This window comes from Danio rerio, chromosome 19 (genome assembly GCF_052040795.2).
Source record: "Danio rerio strain M-AB ecotype USA chromosome 19, GRCz13ab, whole genome shotgun sequence".
Taxonomy (NCBI): domain Eukaryota; kingdom Metazoa; phylum Chordata; class Actinopteri; order Cypriniformes; family Danionidae; genus Danio; species Danio rerio.
In genome coordinates, this window is record NC_141039.2 from 36,127,501 (window position 1) to 36,147,500 (window position 20,000).

The following is a 20,000-nucleotide window of genomic DNA, read 5'->3' on the forward strand; positions in this document are numbered from 1 at the left end:
AATGTCCAAACATTTCACTTCGTAGGAATCCAGTAATTTGGATTGGGGAAGCGAAACAAATTAAATACCTTTTATTCTTTTTAGGCTGGTTTTGAGTTGTCAAATTTTGGGCTGGAAAATTATTGGACCTGGCAACCCTGAGCGCAGCACATACTTGCATGTAAAAGGTATTTACACCTTTTTTTTACCTTCTAATCAATGACTGAAAAAGAACTTCATTGTGTTTATACTGGGGCCTTGAATCTCATTCAGTCGCTTGTATGTTCTGTGTACGCCAGGGCAAGTGCAAGCAAGGAACATAGCGATAAGTCTGCAGATATGAATACATAAAAAAAAACATTATTTGATACTCACCCCTCACAGACTTCTTTAATAATTGCAGAGAGAGGCTTTTTCTGCAAGCAAACAAAAAAGCAAAACAACCAGACAGTTTTTAGTTTAATTTATTTATTTTTCTATCAATGACACTGACATTCCACCTTATTTCTTTTCTGCTAATAACATTTTTCATGCTAAATTATAATGCTCCATTCCTTTTTGAGCAAACACTTAATCGAGTAAAGTCAAGGAAACGGAAAAGAGTTACAAGGATGATGAATGAAGAACTTCAGGATGATTTATCCAAGGTTAGTCTAAAGTTTTTTTTAATGACACAAGTTCTCTATCAGTCAGACATGCACTGCAGGGCCTTTTCTCTCAGATGTTAAATGAACAGTTCAGCCCAAGTCAATATTTTTTTCATAGTGTTGTTTCAAACTCATTTTTCTGTGAAGAAATAATTATTTAAAAAGACTGGGTGCCCCTTTTTGGTGCTGTCTTTTTTGGAATATTAAAGCCATCAACAGGAAATGTTAATTTATAGAAAGAAGCATAGAACAACATGAACATATTGTAAATATTGACAAAATAAATATTTTTGGGGGAATAAAAAAGAAATAATGCATTATCGATAGATACTTTTCGATTAGATATGAGCAGCATATCATGTTACATCAATACTAAAAGTTGAGCATCCGCAATAGTCACAAAATTAATTAGTGATCATGTTATAGACCTTTTTCTTCGTTGCTGCATGGAGGGCGTAGGCATGGGACGGTAACCATGTTCAGGGTATACCACGGTTTAGTAAATTCAAGGTTTTAAAATTCCTCTAAATATCGTTCCTAAGGTATGAGTAAGATTTTTTTATTTACAGTTTTTTAGGGCAGGAGTATCTGCAGCAGAAAAGATCTCTAAATATGTCGTTTTAAATTGTAAAGAAATCAGTGTTTTTGAAACAAATGAAGACAGCAGAAGTCAATAATTCATTTGAACTGCAGCTCTAAAATATTTTAAATGTTTACCAAATCAAATTATATTGTGTAAAAAAGGGAAAAAGAATATATTTTAGAGCAGTAATCGTACAATACCGTGATACCATGAAACTGTGATATGTATATCCAAGGTTATCATACTGTCAGAATCTTATACTGGCCCGTGTTTAGGAGGGCGCCAAATTGACAAGCGTCTTTTGGTAGGATGCTTAGAACTTACGTTAACAACATTTACAACTGGTAAATCTTGATCCAAAAACAGTTGACAATACCGTTTTGAGTAGATTAAGGAGTGTTGTTGTGACACAACTTTGATTTTGAAAGACGTGTGTTAAAGTTGTTCTTCTGTCAGATGCGGTTCAAGCACAAGAGCAAAATGTTCTCGTAATTCAGAGTCTGCCGTCAGATCAGATGCTGAAATACAGCGTCAGTGTTCCCAACCTGTCAGCTGTTGTACTATATTTAACAGCTCATCAATGCACACGCACACAATGGATCACTGCATTATAGTAAAAACCATATTACTGGTATAAAACTTAACATTAAGCCATGCAATTTCCAACAAATAAAAGCAGGTTACTGGACACTATGCTGGCTGATTAGCATGTTGATTGTAATCGGAAGCCGTTTTTGTTTCACTTTTTTTTACCATGTGATTTTCTAACATTTCAAAAATTGCCACTTTACTTTTACTTTGTGCCAATGTTTTAATCAGTGTGTTAGTGGGACAGTACATGTGTGCGTGTCAAACATTTTGCTGAATTTACATTTGTTTGCGTTGGTTATATTTGAAAAAAGGGGAAATTGTTACTTGTGCAATGACGAGGCTCCATTTAAATGACACAAGATGCCATCTGATGGTGAGGCTATAAATGACTCGCAAATGTTGTTTTTCATTCCTATTACTTTGCATTTTTTAAATAGTCAGTCCAGGAGGTGGCGCTGTTTGACAGCAGCATTAGTTCAAAAACGTTAAAAGCAAGTAAAATAGATTAAAACTATCATTTTAAAGCTGTCCGAATGCGACTCTTTATGTAACCGGAAGTTCTTAGCATCATCCTTACACATAAGCGCAGATCATAATGGGTAATTTTGAAAAATGTCTAAAATTGTGGATAAAATGCTCAATTTAAACAACATTAAGTGAAATTTTTATCATTTTTTAATAATTTGATCTCAGTTGAAGTCATAATTACTAGTGCTCCAGTATATTTTTAACCCAAGTTCTGTTTAACAGAAATAAGAATTTTTTTCCAACACATTTCTAAACAATAGTTTTAATAAATAATTTCTAATAATTGATTTCTTTTATCTTTGCCATGATATTTTACTAGATATATTTCAGAATACTAGTATTCGGCTTAAAGTGACATTTAAAGGCTTGACTAGGTTAATTAGGTTAATTTAAGTCATTGTATAACATAATATTGACTCTAAAATGTTTTAAACCTGCTTTTATTCTAGTCAAAATAAAACAAATAAGACTTTCTCCAGAAGAAAAAAATTAATTGGAAATACTGTGGGGAAAAAAGCCTTGTTCTGTTAAATATGATTTGGTAAATCTTTAAATAAAAAAGAACAAAACAAATTCACTGGAGGACTAGTAATTTTGACTTTAACTGTATGTTACTGAAAAAACAAATACTGAAAGTTTAAATGATTGTGCAACCCTATACAGATTCATTAAGGGAAATGAAGTCACTTTAAGGACTGACCTGGTCAATCTCCATAAGTTTGGGGAAGGCCCCAGGCCACTCGATGGCCACCTTCACGATGTCTGCCGGAGGTGGCATGGCTGCGCTGATGGAGGATGAGGCCGCTCACTGCTGCCTGGCTCTCATCCAAGCCTGTAGTAGGAGACAGAGGGATGAATGAATACAAATATATGCATGTCAAAAAAAAAGGGCTGCGTCTGAAATAGCACACTTCCCTACTATATAGTATGTTTAAAACACTATGCAAGCAAAGTAACATATTTGAATTCATAGTATTCAAAAAAACAGTATGCGATTTTATGGTAGATGGTGGATGTAGTAGGTTCAAATTCAATACACACTACTCTCATTCATACTATATAGAACATACTTTTCGATCAGCCATGTAGTAAACTCAAATTCAAATGTAGTATCTATTTGAGTAATTGGCAATTTGGGACACAGCCTCAGTGTTTTGGTAACAAGTCAATGCTCAAGTGTAAAGTAATAACACCAGTCTTTCTACCATATGGTATCAAAATTTAACATTGGAAAATGGAAGATCCACAGATCGCCCCCTGGCAGTGAACAACTGAAATTTTAAAGACAATTCCAATGTAGCAAGCTTTTGTTCACTGAAAATTTGTGATAGTTTGACGTTTTCTGGAGTTGAGGTTTTATAAGAACTTCACTCAAAAAATTACGTTTGCTGTTTGTTCAAATTACTTAATTTAAATTTGAAGACAAACTTAATTGTGGGCGACACGGAGGCTTAGTGGTTAGCACTGTCACCGTCAAGTCACTGTCACAGCAAGAAGGTCACTGGTTCGAGTCCCGGCTGGGCCAGTAAGCATTTCTGTGTGAAGTTTGCATGTTCTCCCTAAGTTGGCATGGGTTTCCTCTGGGTGTTCTTGTTTCCCCCACAATCATGCTCAAAAGACATGCTCCATAAACAAACCGAGTAAACAAAATTGGCCAGTGTATGAGTGCATGTGTAAATGTGAGAGTATAAGGGGGTTTTCCAGCACTGGTTTGCGTCTAGAATGCCATTCGCTGTGTAAAATAGATGCCGGATTAGATGGTGGTTTATTCCACTGTGGCGACCCCTGATCAATAACGGACTAAGCCAATAAATGAACGAACTTAATTGTTTTATGTTCAATCCCCTTAAATCTGTAAAAATGAACAAGTTAGCTTCATTCTTTTATGTTGTCTCTACACAAATTGATTGTGTGTAACCTAGCATTTTTTACAGTGCTGTATGTTATTCACCTGATATCAAGATTTGTATTTATAGCTATATAGAGTAATATATCTGTTATTGGCTATGAAATATAGAGCTTTTTTAAAACACGTCATAAATTGACCATATTGGATAGCTGAACATAAACAATACCATAGAAAGGACCAGAAGCATGCATATTATGATGTTTATTGCTGCTGAAAATGACCGATTACTGTCATGCATTGTCCTGTACCAACCAGTTAGACCAGAAAAAGTACTACAAAAGTTCAAGCAAATCAAGCAGAAGAAAAAAAAAAAAAACGGTTTGAGGAACAAATGGTGTGCGTGCGTGTGTGTGGTTGGCCAAACTGAACTAGGTTTTCCAGGGCAAAAATCTTGACATTTGTGGTTGAGTAGGTAAAATATTGGGCTAATCTTAATTGATAATGCTCATGTTTATGGTGTAAAACCTAATGTATTCCGTTTTTCACAATATTACACCCTTTCCTGTTTACTAAACAGTACAATAGCCATGCAATCCGTGTTGTGTTTACATTAGAGTATCGCCAATATAGCTGCTATTAACGAGTAACAGAAAAAAATTATGGTGTATTTAAAACCATCTATAAAGAGTCATCGCTTATTCTAAAGTCATCGCTGATTATACTCAGAATTATATTTATAGTCAGATTATATTTATAATAATTTATTGCAGAATTTTTAAAATTTAATCAACATGATATAGATTTCTTTCCATCCTCCTCAGTGTTATTATTGTTGCTGCAGTTTAGCAGAGATCAAATATTTGTTTAGGAAGCATGTTTGACCTTAAGGTCAGAACAGAGAGCTCTTTCTGTCACTGGATAATCTGCTGCTAATGTGGGAGAGCTGACACTGAGGAATCCTGGAAAAACCTTGAAAATGAATTTGAGGAATGCAGAGCTTTGCCTGACGTGAGATCCTCTCTAATCAAGAGCATTCTTCCCGTGTGATATCTGATACCAGGGAGATTTTAACTAGTCCGAAATAACTTTTGAACACTCCTTTTTTATTTAAGCATGAACTTTCCCTTTATGCAGATTAATTCACGAGCAGTCTCAGCCGTTCAGCTCAATCTGCTTTTTAAGCGAATAAATGTAAAATAAAATGGCGTGAAAATCTGACACCAAACAAAAATACTTTTCCAAAATCTATAACCTAAAATGTACAATATAGAGACAGGCAAAAAATAATAATTTAAAATGAACAATCATTAAAAATAATAAAATACTAATACCAATGTAAATACTTAGAATATCATTATCATCATCATATTATTGTTTTTCTACAATAATAATAATAATAATAATAATAATAACAGAAACCACAACAATAAGAACAACAACTATTATTAATATTAGATTAGATAAATTAATTCTTAGATATTATTATTATTATTATTATTATTATCATCATTATTAATAAAGGTAATACAATTATGATATAAACATTACATAAACTTTGTGTAATTGTTAGTGTTTGTTTAAATTATATGATGTTATTAACAAAAAACAACATTTTACATAATTATAATTTACAATTAAACAGTAAATATTACTGCTATTTACTCATATACTTCATTATTATTATATTATTATACAACTACTGTATAATAATAATAATAATAATAATAATAATAATAATATTAATAACAATTATGATTATTATTATTAAAGTAATATATTTATTATGCTTATTTGTATTGTATTTGTGTTATTAAAGCTTAAAATTAATAGTTAATTGATAATTAAAATAATAAAATATTAAAACACTAATACTAATGTAAATACTTAAAATATCATCATCATATTATTATTATTCTACAATAATATTATCAACAACAGAAAAACAACAAGAACAACAGCTATGATTATTATTATTATTATTATTACTCTTATATTATTATTAATATCATTATTAATAAAGGTAATATATTTATTACATACACATTACATAAACCTTTTTGTGTAATTGTTAGCGGTCTAAATTAATACTGTTATTAACCAAAAACAACATTTTTAAAAGGGTAATAATAAATGTCGAAAAACTTTTAATTAAAAAAAATAATCATTTTAATTTTAAGAATTGTAATTGAGATAAAAAAATGTCAAATAAATAAAATATTACATGTTACATTTAAAGAAATATAAATGAATATTTGAATAATTATTTCTAAAGAAATAAAAAAGTCAAATAAAGAGAATTTGTTTCAATCAAAATAAATAATAAAATATATAAAAGCACAAGAAAAAAATCCACATGCACAAAGCCATTACACCAGTCAAGGACACATGATTTTATCAACACTGTATGTTGACATAACAGTAAAGCTGTTAAAAAAAAACAACATTTGACAAATATCACTTACAATTAAACAATAAATATTCCTTGCATTTACTCATATACTTCATTATTATATTATTATACAGCCACTGTATAATAATGATAATAATCATAATAATAATCATAATAATAATAATCATCATCATCATCATCATAATAATAATAAATTGTAAAATTCTACAAATAAAAATGTACATTGATTGTAAATTAAATGTATTGTTGTTGATAAATGTTAATTATACTATTAAACCATTGTACACTGTACAATTCAACTTTTGTACAATCCTAAAAAGAAATTGTACAATGATTGTAAATGACAGATGATAAATGTTAATCATACTACTGTTATACTTACTGATGTTAATTATAGTACCTGTGTATTAATGTTATAATTGTAACCATGAAACTATGTTTCATAACATAGAATAATTATAAATGTCTTGTTAAAATAAAATTCATTAAATTCAGTGAAAAAAATAGGTTACCTGACCCTATAAAGACAAACGAAAACTCGCTAAAGCCCTGTGCACATTATTCACAACTCCAAACACTCTGACAATGTGGATCATCTTTGTTCCTTGTGGATAAACCCTGCTTCATTTTTAATCCCCCCGTTCCATAATGCATGGGGCTGATTCTTGGAGAGAAAACAAGAACACACGCAGCCTGCGAAACAAGCATTCATTCAAACCATTCAAACAAGCTGCCATGTCACTCTGCCATGACTCATCCCATAATAATCTCCACAGACACTGTTGCCATGGCAGCCATGCCATCAGAAGCTGCATCTTTCCAGGGTGGTTCTCTTGGAAATATTTCATTGCTCGTAAGAAGTCCCCCCCTCCCTCCCTTCTTTACAGACAGCATGATTTCAGCTGACAGAAGTCAATAAATCTTTGTGCCAGCTTTCATGGTAAAGCTCTCAGCTGTTGTTCAGATGGTGTTCCAAACAGAAAGTTAGAGAACCAGAAATACACTTTATATTTAAAGTTTAATATTTATATAGTAAAGTTTATATATGATTTACATATAATAATTATATATTATCTTATAAAATAAATATTCTAAAATGTGCAAGACATGAAATAAAAAAATACAATATAAAAAATAATAATATATAAATTAAAAATATTATGTATAAATATAAATATATTTTATAAATATAAAACACAAGACTGTAAAATAAATATTTATTATAAAACGTGAAAGACAGAAAATAAAAAGTACAATATATAAATAATATTCAAATAAAAATATTATATATGAAGACTGTAAAATAAATATATATTCTAAAATGTCAAATAAACAAAAAATAGAAAGATACAAAAAATAAAAATATAAATAAAACGTTTATTATTTATATTTTGTATATTTTATATTTTAGTTTGTTAACAAATTAAATATGAAGAAATATATTTATACTACTTTAAAATACAACTTTGCAAATAGAATTAATCAAAAATGTAAATAAAATATAAATAAATGTAAAATTAATAGTAAAAATATTAAATAAATATTTTTAAATAAATAAATGAATATCATTATTAAATAAAAGTAACAAATAGATACATAAATAAAATATATTTTTAAATGAATAATTACATTTTTATAAAAATGTAAAGAGAATAAAACATAAAATTACTTAAAAAACGGTTAAATAAACAAGTTTTTGAAATCAATTAATTAAATATGAAATAAATATGGAATTAAATAAAATTAATAAAGTTTCTAAAAGATTAAACAACGTAACAAATAAATAAATTGATAAATAACATTAAAAATTGAATAATTTCAATTAAAAAATTTAAATTGACAATGTCAACAAAACATGAAATTTCACAAATAATAAATGGTTAATTAAATATGTTAAATATATAAATCAAATGTGAGACAAAAGGTAATTAAATAGAATAAATATGTTTAAAAGATTAAACAGTGTAACAAATAAATAATTTGACGAACAACATTAAAAATAAATTATTTCAATTAAAACATTAAAATTGAGAAAAATGTCAACAAAACATGAGATTACATAAATAATAAATGGTTAATTAAATATGATTTTTTAAATAAATTAATAAATGTGGAAAAAATGTCATCAAATAAATTAATATATACGTTTAAAAGCTTAAACAAAGTAACAAATAAATTGGTGAAAAACATTGAATAATTGAACAATTTCAATTTAAAAAAAATTAAATTGGGATAAAAATGTCAGATAAATAAAAGTATTAAATAACAAATAAATTATAAATAACTATTTGAATAATTATTTCTAATTATATATATATATATATATATATATATATATATATATATATATATATATATATATATATATATATATGTATATATTTTATTTGTTTTAATTAAAATAAATGATAAAATGTATAAAAGCACTAAAATAAACCACATGCACAAAGCCATTACACCATTCAAGGACACATTGTGTTATCAACACTGTATGTTGACATAACAGTAAAGCTGGATATGTGGATAAAACAAAACAAATCCAGTGGGACACAAGCAACAGCCCTGTAATGTGCTTTCAAAAACCATGCATATTAAAGTATTTTCAGCTACAGCTTTCAGTTATCTTCTTGTCAATCAAAAAGTCCTATAAAACAATAGCCAAACTGATGCGACAAATTAGCATTTTTGATAGACACGGTTTCTTAAACCTACACAATAAAGCTACTGGAAGGCTCAGAAGAGAAAGCAGACTATCAGAGGGGATTTGATTTCTTTCTGAGGGTTTAATAGTGCAGTGAGTTGAACAGGCAGGGCTGGAGACGTCTCGGTCTCTCACACAGTGTTCAATCCCTTCCGGAAAACATGCGGAATTAATCAATCACGCTGGGCTGTGGCCACGTCTGCCACCCGATTCCTCTAACATCCACTGTGGGCAAATGTCACGCTGTACTGTCCTTCTCTTACTGGACATTACCATCACAGAGCTTTCTAAAACCACACTTGTACAGTATGTTTATGTTTACGTTTAAAGTGCTGTCTCAACAGTAAAATTCTTCCAGAGCACTACAACATTCGTGCCCTAAAAAGCCCCACAATGCACCTTGAAAATGCATCGAAACACACTATACACGGCTTAATGGATGTTCAGAAGTGCAATATAGGAATCACGCGACCAAAATCATCAAACGTAATGACAAACGAGAGACGTTTTTCTAAACCAAATCAGTGTCCCAATGTGTAGTGATCCAAGCTCATCACTGTCCTTACCCAATGCCCGAATTCATGCACACAACCTACAGATAAACGACCTAGACCCAGTCATAGTGCTTTTTAATAAGATTGAATATAGCAAGAACTCTGACTACAGAATTAATTGAACATCAGTTTAAGGCATAATTAAAACAAACTTTTCATGACATTAGTATTACTCATAATCCAGTGCAAACAACCCAAAAGATCGGTAAAGTAACATCTAACTCACTAAAACACACACACTGATAGACGATCACACTAAAACTCTTCACAGTCAAACAGAAACTAGCTTTCTCAGACACTGAACATCATGATAGTACCGCATGTGGTTGTCAGTCTGCATCCCAGAATGATTTAAAGACTTTTAAAGCACACCTCTAAGCTAATATCAAGGTTTTAATCTTTGTCAAAATGACCAAAGCAAACAGCAAAATTATATTATCCGAAAAATATCATTGCACTTCTTGCTTTTGTGGCCTTGGTAGGTTCATGATCCACTTAAAAAAATTAATTAGTTTTAAATCATTCATTTACTAATTTTCCTGCAGCTTAGTCCCTTTATTGACAAGGGGTCGCCACAGCAGAATGAACAGTCAACCATTACGGCATATACATAAAAAATGGAATTGTCATAACATTACAAAACATGTATCACAGTGTTATCATGTACCCTATGATGCATGATACTAGCATTTACAATGCTGTGCCAATGTTTTGAAAAGATACCATAGAAACTAAATTTGAGCTATATTATCCTTTTTTTGGAAGGTAATGGGGGTTGGAGTGCCAATTACCCCGGGAATACCATGCAGACATTACATGTATAAAACATATAAACCTAATTAGCCTTTTCTGTGTGTAATGCCTTCTCTTGTTGAATTGCTGAATGTCTCCTTAATTGTAAGTCGCTTTAGACAAAAGCGTCTGCCACATGACTAAATGTAAATGTAAGCACTGCTACACAATGTTTTTAATTTTGTACCATGAGCAGATACTAAAACAATACCATATTTTGAACATTAGCAGCATTGGAAGTACTACAAGATATTATGCAAACAACCTATATAGAAATATCCCAATGGTTTAACAAAAAAAAAAAAACTATCAATGTACTATATTACTTCATACAGAGACTAATGCATTGCAACTAACTAATGAATAATGATGAAATTCCAAGATGTCAATGTTTTATCATGGTGCTCCTCATAAGTTAAATTGTACTGTAGAATGTATTGTTTGACCTGTAGAATGTATTGTTTGACCTGTAGAATGTATTGTTTGACCCACTAGAACACACACACTGATACATGATCACACTAAGTGTGTACTCACGCTTTCCGAACTGTGCACAGGCCCTTTTCCCGGATCGTTTGAGAAGTGTGAGTGCTCTGAATTTATGCTCTGGCATGGTTTACTTAGGCCGTACTCACACTAGGTACAGTTGCCTCGAACTGGGCCAAAGCACGCTTGTCCCCCCTCCCGTCTCCCCCAACGGCCCGCACTCACACTATCGTGCCTGGACGCGCTTATCATTGATGCTGCACTGTTCATTGTGAAGCGCTGTCACTTAGCAGCACAGAGGAGATTTCTCTAGTTATATCGTTTCAGTCGTTTGGTATGCAGTGACATGCAGTCAAATATTTCACCAATCAGTCCTTAGGGATGCGGTGACAAAGTCAGATATTTTGCCGAACAGATCCGCTACTTTTGGCGCTCATAAACTATCATAAAGCTCTCGTGCTGCAGGAATGAGAAGGTCTGCTGAAGGCGCGCATCTGTCGTGCAGTGTGGGGTTTGTGTCTTTAATAAACTACGGCAGTTTGCGTTTGTTAAACAGTAAGATTGATTAATAAATCCACATGAAACAGTCCCATAAAGTAACATCTCGCTTTCAGTTTCAGTTCAGCCCAAGTGAACCGCGCTCAGGCCCACCTCTGCACAGTTCGGATAGCATAGTGTGAGTAGGCCCTTAGCCGACCCTGGCCCGGTTGGAAGAGGTGTGCCTGAGCGCGGTTCACTTGGGCTTTGGCGTGGTATGCTTGTGTGTGAGTGCAAAACTCGCATAAGCCCGAAACTGAAAGCAAGACGTGGCTTTTAAGGGACTGTTTCATATGGATTTATTAATCAATCTTACTGTTCAATGAACGCAATCTGCCGTAGTTTATTAAAGACGCAAAACCCTCACTGCACCACAGCTGAGCCTTTAGCAAACCTCCTAATTCCTGCAGCACAAGGTTTTTATGATTGTTTAGGAGCGTCAAAAGTGGCTGGTCTGTTTGGCGAAATATTTGACTTTGTGTCACCGCATTACAAACGACTAAAACAATATAACTAGAGAAATCTCCACTGTGCTGAGTGAGAGCGCTTACTGAACAGCGCAGCATCGATGACCATTGATGACGATCGATAATCGTGCTCCGACCCGAATGTAATGTGAGTGCGGGAAGTCAGGGAAGACGGGAGTGGGGACAAGCGTGCTTTGGCCCGGTTCAAGGCAACTGTACATAGAGTGAGTATGCCCTAAAACACTTCACAATCAAACAGAAACTAGCTTAATCACACCCCAAATATCATGGACTGTCCACCATGTACAGGTCCCAGTGTAGTTTAAAGACTTTGCTTGCTGAAGAAAGCACACAACAACAAGCCAAAACAGCTGCAGTCCGTCAGCTGAGAGAAGAAAGTGAGGGAAAGCTCAGAAGTTCACACTCTCACCAGGTTTGACGACGCTGTATAGATTTCAAAAGAGGCCTCGGGTGATTCATCTGACGCCTCTACAAAGGGCCCCAAGAGCACAGAGGGCCACACCGGCAGGGGCTACAAAAGAGCAGAGAGCTTTATCTGAGTCGAGAAACAAAGAGATGCGAGACAGCTGCTGAGTTATTGCTGCTCACGTTCTCTCCATCTCAGTGATGCTGGTCAGCTCGCATTTCTACCCTGCAGGTCTGCACTGTGTGTTCCTGTAAACTACAGATTCACTGATCAGGGATTCAGAATCAGACACTTTTTGCTTTGAAAGTGTGATCGCAATTGGCTAGCGGTCTGTTTTAATCCTTGTGGGTCTTTGGGGCACTGAAAAAGTGTTGGCATGCCCTGGCATTTGTGCTTTTTCCATTTTCATTTAAATAGCTAAAGTCTAAAGACACTGTATTTAGCACAAACTACAATAAAATGCAACCAGCATGTAAAGTATGATGTATTTTTGAAAAATATAAATTTTGAAGCTATGTTACGGCCATGAGATCCTTGTGTGAATTCCAGCATGAAGACTGGATGTTTGTACCGGCGTGTACAATATGACGTCTTTAAGCTTTTACCATCAATTCATGAGAAAGACTTCAGCGCGCTCTATTGTGAATCAGGTGCAACTTCATTAACATGCATGATAGCTTTGAGGACTGTTTTTACCTGTTACAATGACCCCACATTGTGTTGCCAACCATAATTAAAACAAGTGGAAGAAGAAGAATTGTTTGGAGACATGGGTCGTCAGTGAAGGTTTTGTTTTTAATTCCTCACTACGAGCACAAAGCTGGACTCACGTGTGGATTAGAGTGGTCTGCTAACACACGACAAAAAATATATTTGTAAGGAACATTTTTTACCCGAGAGCTTTTCGCATCTGGAAATGGTGAAATCTGATTTTGCCACCCGTCTCCTTTTAAAAAAAGACATGGTTCCAGTTGGTGTTGATAGTCCTGTCTCTACAGACATGGTAAGTGTTAGATCGATTTGCTTTATGTTTATTCAGATGGCAAAGCTAGTTAGTTTTTTTCAGCAGTACTCCTTCAGTTTTTAAAGACATACCTTAGTCAAAATGATTTAGTTACTAAGTTTACAGAACTTTAATATCACTACAATATTATGGACTGAAAGATCCACTGTAAATGCTGCTCTCTGAATGTAAACATGTAAACACCGCAATCAAACTATAACCATCGTGTAGGATTTTCGCCGCATTTTGTGACAGGATAGTCTATACACACGGCACTTACAGAGTCTCTGCATCTACCGAGAACTGCGGAGGGGCTGGGTGTTCATGGCCCTTTAAGCTATTTTAAAGTTAATCAGGGTTCAACTAATTGTTAAAGTTGTACCAAGTTTAACTTAATATTGTAGTCAGTTTGATTGATGCACATTGAGATGACTAGGAAAGTTAATTTGATTTTTTTTAACAAGATTTTTTTACAGTGTAGCACTTTTACAAATCTTTTGAAAAAAAATTAATACAAAATAAATTAAATGATAAACAAACAAATATAATAAAAAATAATAATGATCAAAAATGTAAAAAAAAATTTAAAAAGTAAATATATATATATTTTTATGGCTGTCAATTAGCATGTTAACGTGATTAATTTGAAATATTTAACGCGTAAAAAAATAACAGTTGCAATTTTTTTTTCCTTTTGTGGCCGACATGTGTTCAGGGCCAGCATGTGCATAGAGGCAACCTAGGCAGCCGCCTTGGGCAGAATAATAGTGAGCGAACCCCCTGGTCTTCACTTTCATCTGCTACACCCACCCCCTCTCTTATGGTCCTACTTTCAACCGCAAACCGGTCACCTTCGAATTTAGGGTGGCGTGGTTGCTGTTTCCCTAAAGCGCCAGTTCAGCTTGCTCTGATCCTGCGTGTGTTTAACGTGCAAGAAAATTGGATAAGACCATGGATGCGCTTTTACAAGGAAAGTTTAAGTATAAAACAATGAATGTGTGTGTGTGGGGGGAGGGGACGGGGGGGCACTTAGAATCCAACATGGAAATCTTTTTTGTTTGTTATTGGCTTTGATTGTTTTGAAATTCAAGTGGCACTTAAATGCCTGTGTTTGTATTTCTGTAATAAATACGGCATTTCATGATTAATTACAAAAAAGTGTGATTAATTACGTTAATTTTTGTAATCATTTGACAGTCCTGATATATATATATATATATAATGTATCTTAAAAAAAAAAAACAGACAGTATCCAGTTTATCTCAAGTTTTTCATAAGCTTTTGATATATTAGAGGTCATCGTACTTAAAGAATATCCTGTAGGTTTCAGAGCTGAAAATGGTTACTGAAATAACGGCTTTAATTGACACCAGCGTCAGAAAACAGCAGATTCTGGAATGTACGGGTTAAATGCTGCTCTGATTAAGAATATCACATAAACTGATGGAGGAGTCAATTACTGATACTTTACTATACTGAACTGTTATCCAATCGTAGCAGTGGCCGTTTACCTACAATCCATCAAACCAGACCGCCCAGAATATTAGTGCATTCTCCAAGATAGCCTCAAAACCTTAATAAAAAGCTTATTCTTTACAGATTTGTTTTTTTTTTTAAGTAAAAGCCATGCAAACCTCATACGTAGACCTCAGAAAACAGAATAAATTATTGAAACAAGCCAGTTCATGACCTCTTTGTGATACATCCCATACTGAGACACAAACAAATAAATGGTCTGGTGTTCCTTCTGTTGCTAATTTAGTGATATAAATGCAAGAATGACCATAGGAAAGAATCATACAAAGCATAGCTGTCAGACTGAGATATTGGAGATTTGGCCTGGATATTTATGTCTGTCATGACGATCTCATGAGAGTATGATGAACGTACATACTGTAACATTCGTGCACATGCACAAAACTCACTCTGACTCATTCACTATTCATAGTAAATGTCACGCCATTCAGACAAGCATGTGTGGAAAAGAGTGTAAACTGTGTCAAACAAAAAACACACGTACACACAAACACACACACATACAATAAACAAATTGTTATTTATTGTATTAATTATTATTATCCTCATTATTATTAATAATAATATCATTATTATCATAATTATTATTATCACCATCATCGTTGTGGAACAACACATGAATAAACATATTATACAATTTTTAAAGGGGTTTTTCACCTTTATTGTGATGGAACAATGGAGATTTACAGACAGAAAAGTATGGAGAGCAGAGATAGGGGAAGGGTGGCAAAGGACCTCGAGCCGGGAATTGAACTCGGGTCCCCGTGAGCACCTGGGTGCTATGTCTCGGTGCACTTAACCACTAGGTTATTGGCGCCGACAAACATGATACAATACATGAATAAATATTTTTTACTATATAAAATCCATTATAACAATGATCTATTATTCATATTTTTAGCGATCCATAGTTATGAGAATTAACAATTGAATGAAACCAAAATCAAAAGAACAGCAAAGTCTTTAAATAATAATAAAAGGTTTAAAACGGTTTCATAATAATGATAATAATATTTCTAATAAATATAGTATCATGCAAATAATTAGCTGATTTATTTGTCAGTTAATTCACATCAAATAGCTGTAATTACTAAATTCCTTTTTGCTGTTCTTGTTAATAATACAATAATTTGTTCTTAAAAAAATACACAAAATACAGTACATCTAAACACATTAAAAATGATTAGTAAAAAGTGTATTTAGACATAATTGTAGATTATCATTATAAAAAAGAACTGTAGTACTGTAAGTGCACATATCACATTGTATTATTATTATATGATACCACAAATAATCATATTCAAGCATAAGAAAATAATAATACCCAAAAGACATTATTAATACCATGGTATACCATCCTTATTAATACCATGGTATAACATCCTTAGTCTAATCTTTGGGCAACAACTTAAACTTTAAACTGTTTGGGCAACAATGTGAGATGAACATTAACAAAAAATGATGTTTTGACAACAGAAATCTTTATTTTCATATTCATTTCCACTCCACATCACTAAAAATAATCTGTAAATATAAAAAAATTGAGAGAAATGTTTATCATATTTTCTATGTCACAATAAAACTAACAAGAGATTGTGTGCCCTTTCATTCAGTCTGAGCTACAGCAGATACAGCTGAGCTACAGCTACTGGTGTCAAAAACAAGTCTCTCATTCAGCAACCAGGATATCCTGTCAAATCACTTACAGTTTAGCAGCACTTTCCACATCTCAAAATCCTAACATTTGCATCTCGCCAGTCACCTAAATATAATATAAACTGTAGAAAATGTCACTAAACTGGTGTTAAAACATCTGATCAAATCTGAAATCTAAAATAAAACGCATAATTTAAAGCAATTTTGCAGGAACAAAACTGTACTGAAGCAAACAGATCGAAATAAATATTTTCGACAATAGTAAAAGTCTCAGATCTGAACCCAGGACCACAAACTGCTTACCCTGGTGAAAAAAATAATGAACTAAATTATTTTTAAACTAAAAACATGAACTGAAATGTATGAACTAAAAACATGCATGCATTTACCATAAACTCTGCAATACATTGTGGAAAATAAACTAAAGCAGTCCATAAAGCAAAAATAATAAAATAAAATTAAAATGTAAAATCTGTATTTAAAGCTTCAATAAAAAAATAAATATAAAATAAAAAAAATTTACTCAAAAATAAAAAAAATTAAAATTAGAGTAAATTATTAATAAAATAAAATTTCTGTAATTAAAATGTAAATAAAAAATAAAAAAGATTAAATATAAAATATGGATTTAAAAAATAAAAAATAATTAAAAAAATAAAAATGAAAATGAAAATAAAAATAACATTTAACTAAATTAAAAACAAAAAGGTAAAATATGCAATCAAAAAATAATAATTAATTAAATAAAATCAGCAATATACACATCTTAGTCGGTGTATTGTCCTTCCCACTCATTTGAGACACCTAAATTAAATAATTAGACCGAATCAAGCAGTTTCAATCATGTTTTATAATCCAAAACGGGAAATACCCATTTATAATGGATCACAAACAATCCACGAGAAAAATACTAAAGCTACAATGAAAAAACTAATCATCAACAATCAAAAGAATGAACTAAAAATAAGCCTGACTTTAACACAAGCTCCACAGTCCAGTGTGAAAAGACACTAAACAGCCATAAACTCAAAAATATCTACAAAAACACATCATTTCAATAATCTAGGCCAATATTGCTCTGCCTACTCAATGGAGACACCTTAACAAAGCAGACAGACCAAACAAAACCATTTCTCCAGCATACTGTACTTACATTTACAAAACAGAAATTGCATGTAAAGAAGTTTGTATGCAAACATATTAGGGGGTCACAGATTTGACCCCAATGGACAAAAACCACACCCTGAGCAGCAGAAAGATCAAGAAACTCACCCGGAAACTTCAGCTTCAACAACTCGATGTTTCCAGCTTTTCTTCACACCGTTTACTCTGCAACAGTGCGCTTTTCCGTTTCTCCACTGTGACGCATGGTCAACAGGAGATGTTAAAAAACAATAGTTTACACACAAAAAACTTGTCTTAAGCGGCAAGAAAGACAGAGAGATAAAGAAAGAGTTGGAGGAAGTAGGCGTTCGTCATGAGAAGAGGAAACTGCTGGGCCACGGTTGAACCAAAAGGCGGCAAATTTCAAAGACGCAACTGAAGACGTGAAGAGGAAACAGACTCATGGGCAGCAATGCTCGAACAATAACAGGAAATATGGAGACACACTGATTGCTTGAGATACAGACAGGAACTTTTTGTTTTGGTGATTGTGTTCAGGGGATCAATCATTTTTAGAAGAGGAATTCCAGCGCTATAGATGTGACATTCACGGTACAGTATCTTAACATTATATTGAAACATCGGTTTATTTTTTCCAAAACGACCAACCACAGAGTTATGAGATCAGAAAAATATCCATCTGTAAACATTTAATATTTTAAATGAGGAAAATAGACATACGTTGACCAAAAAAGTTTACAGTATACATGATACTTTGTAGAAATACTATGAATTAAACTGCACAACCCGAAAGAAACAATGATCATCAAAAGAATAAGAGCTTGCTCTCAACACAACAAAAATGATTGATTTCATTTTATTTTGCATTTTAGCATTTATAAGGAAAAAGCTTTGTTATGGATGTGACAGATGTGAAACTTTGGTGACTTTGGTAAATTAAATATAATTGTTTGAAATCATTGACAGATACATTTTTGAATATTACAGTACTGTACAATACAAGCCACAAAAAACCTAGAAAAGGTTTCACTATATTGGTAAAACTTAATTGTTTTTTCATGGCAAGGTTGACATTTGCTTTGAATTGCTAAGAAATAAAGCTGTGATTTGGGGATAAGAAGTCGTTTTATAAGATACATACTGTATGTATGGAAAAAGAAAAAATAATTATACTTCATGGAAGTATAATTTTTTTGCACAGTGACTTGATTTACATGACATTAATAATTGGCATGAATCATCTTGAACCGATTTTTTTAACAGTAGATTATAATAAACTTCAGAAATTATATAAACAAATAACAACAATAGCTAAAATAACAAAAAAAGTAAAACAAAATGTAATTACTGTAAGAAAAAAATAATAATTAATGAAAAGATTAATGAAACAAAAAATAAATGAATAAAATAAAAAATATAAAAAAAACTAATACAAAAGTACCTAAAATATGTCAAAAGTAAAATAATTTAAAAAATATATAAACAACAAAAAGAATGAAACAGAGTATAGTTAACTATCATTTTAATGTAAAATAAAAAAAATAATTATTAATTCTTAAATAAGAATAAAATAAAAATAAACTACATAAAGGTAAAAAATTTAAATACAAAACTTAATTAATTAATTCAAAAGAAAAACTAAAATGATTCAAAAAGTATTTAAAAAATTTGAAAAATGCAGCTCAAAATAAAAAACAAAAAATATTTCAATAAAAACTCTATTTAAATTTATTATATAAATGAAAATAAGATATATTAATGTATAGTAGAAAAAAGTTAGAAAAATTAAAAATCATAAATATATTAAAATGCATTTATGTGAAATTAAATGTTCTGATAATGTTAACGTATTTATGAATTTGACCCTTTCATATATAATAATAATAATAATAATAATAACAACAACAACAAAAACAACCAAGTAAAAAAAATAGCATTCTTATGGGTTACAGTTTGCGCTTGCATTGTGTCAACTACAATTAATGTGACATACAACAGACATTTTATTTGGTAAATCAAATGGATTATTTGAAAAGACAAAGAACACGTGGCTCCCTTTTAATACATGTTTGCGGCCCACATAAACAAAGTTGACACTGGACTGACAGTGACTCACAGTGCCATGGTAA

General features: G+C 32.0%; 1 protein-coding gene across 21 annotated transcripts in view; it reads right to left on the reverse strand.

The window, feature by feature from the left end:
* elmo1 (engulfment and cell motility 1 (ced-12 homolog, C. elegans)) overlaps positions 1 to 20,000 on the reverse strand; it is a 178,327-nt gene that overhangs the window by 107,096 nt on the left and 51,231 nt on the right. For 11 of the 21 annotated variants that reach the window (XM_087294247.1, XM_087294240.1, XM_087294244.1 and 8 more), the window contains 2 exons: positions 3,029 to 3,160; positions 355 to 395 (listed from right to left, as the gene is read on the reverse strand). In XM_087294247.1, coding sequence (XP_087150373.1) covers positions 355 to 395; positions 3,029 to 3,106 — 119 coding nt within the window. In that variant the 5' untranslated portion in view covers positions 3,107 to 3,160. Of the gene's footprint in view, positions 1 to 354; positions 396 to 3,028; positions 3,161 to 12,554; positions 12,657 to 12,733; positions 12,818 to 18,018; positions 18,234 to 20,000 lie in introns of those variants that run through there. The other 10 variants (XR_015515841.1, XM_087294248.1, XM_087294242.1 and 7 more) reach the window with 4 other exon arrangements.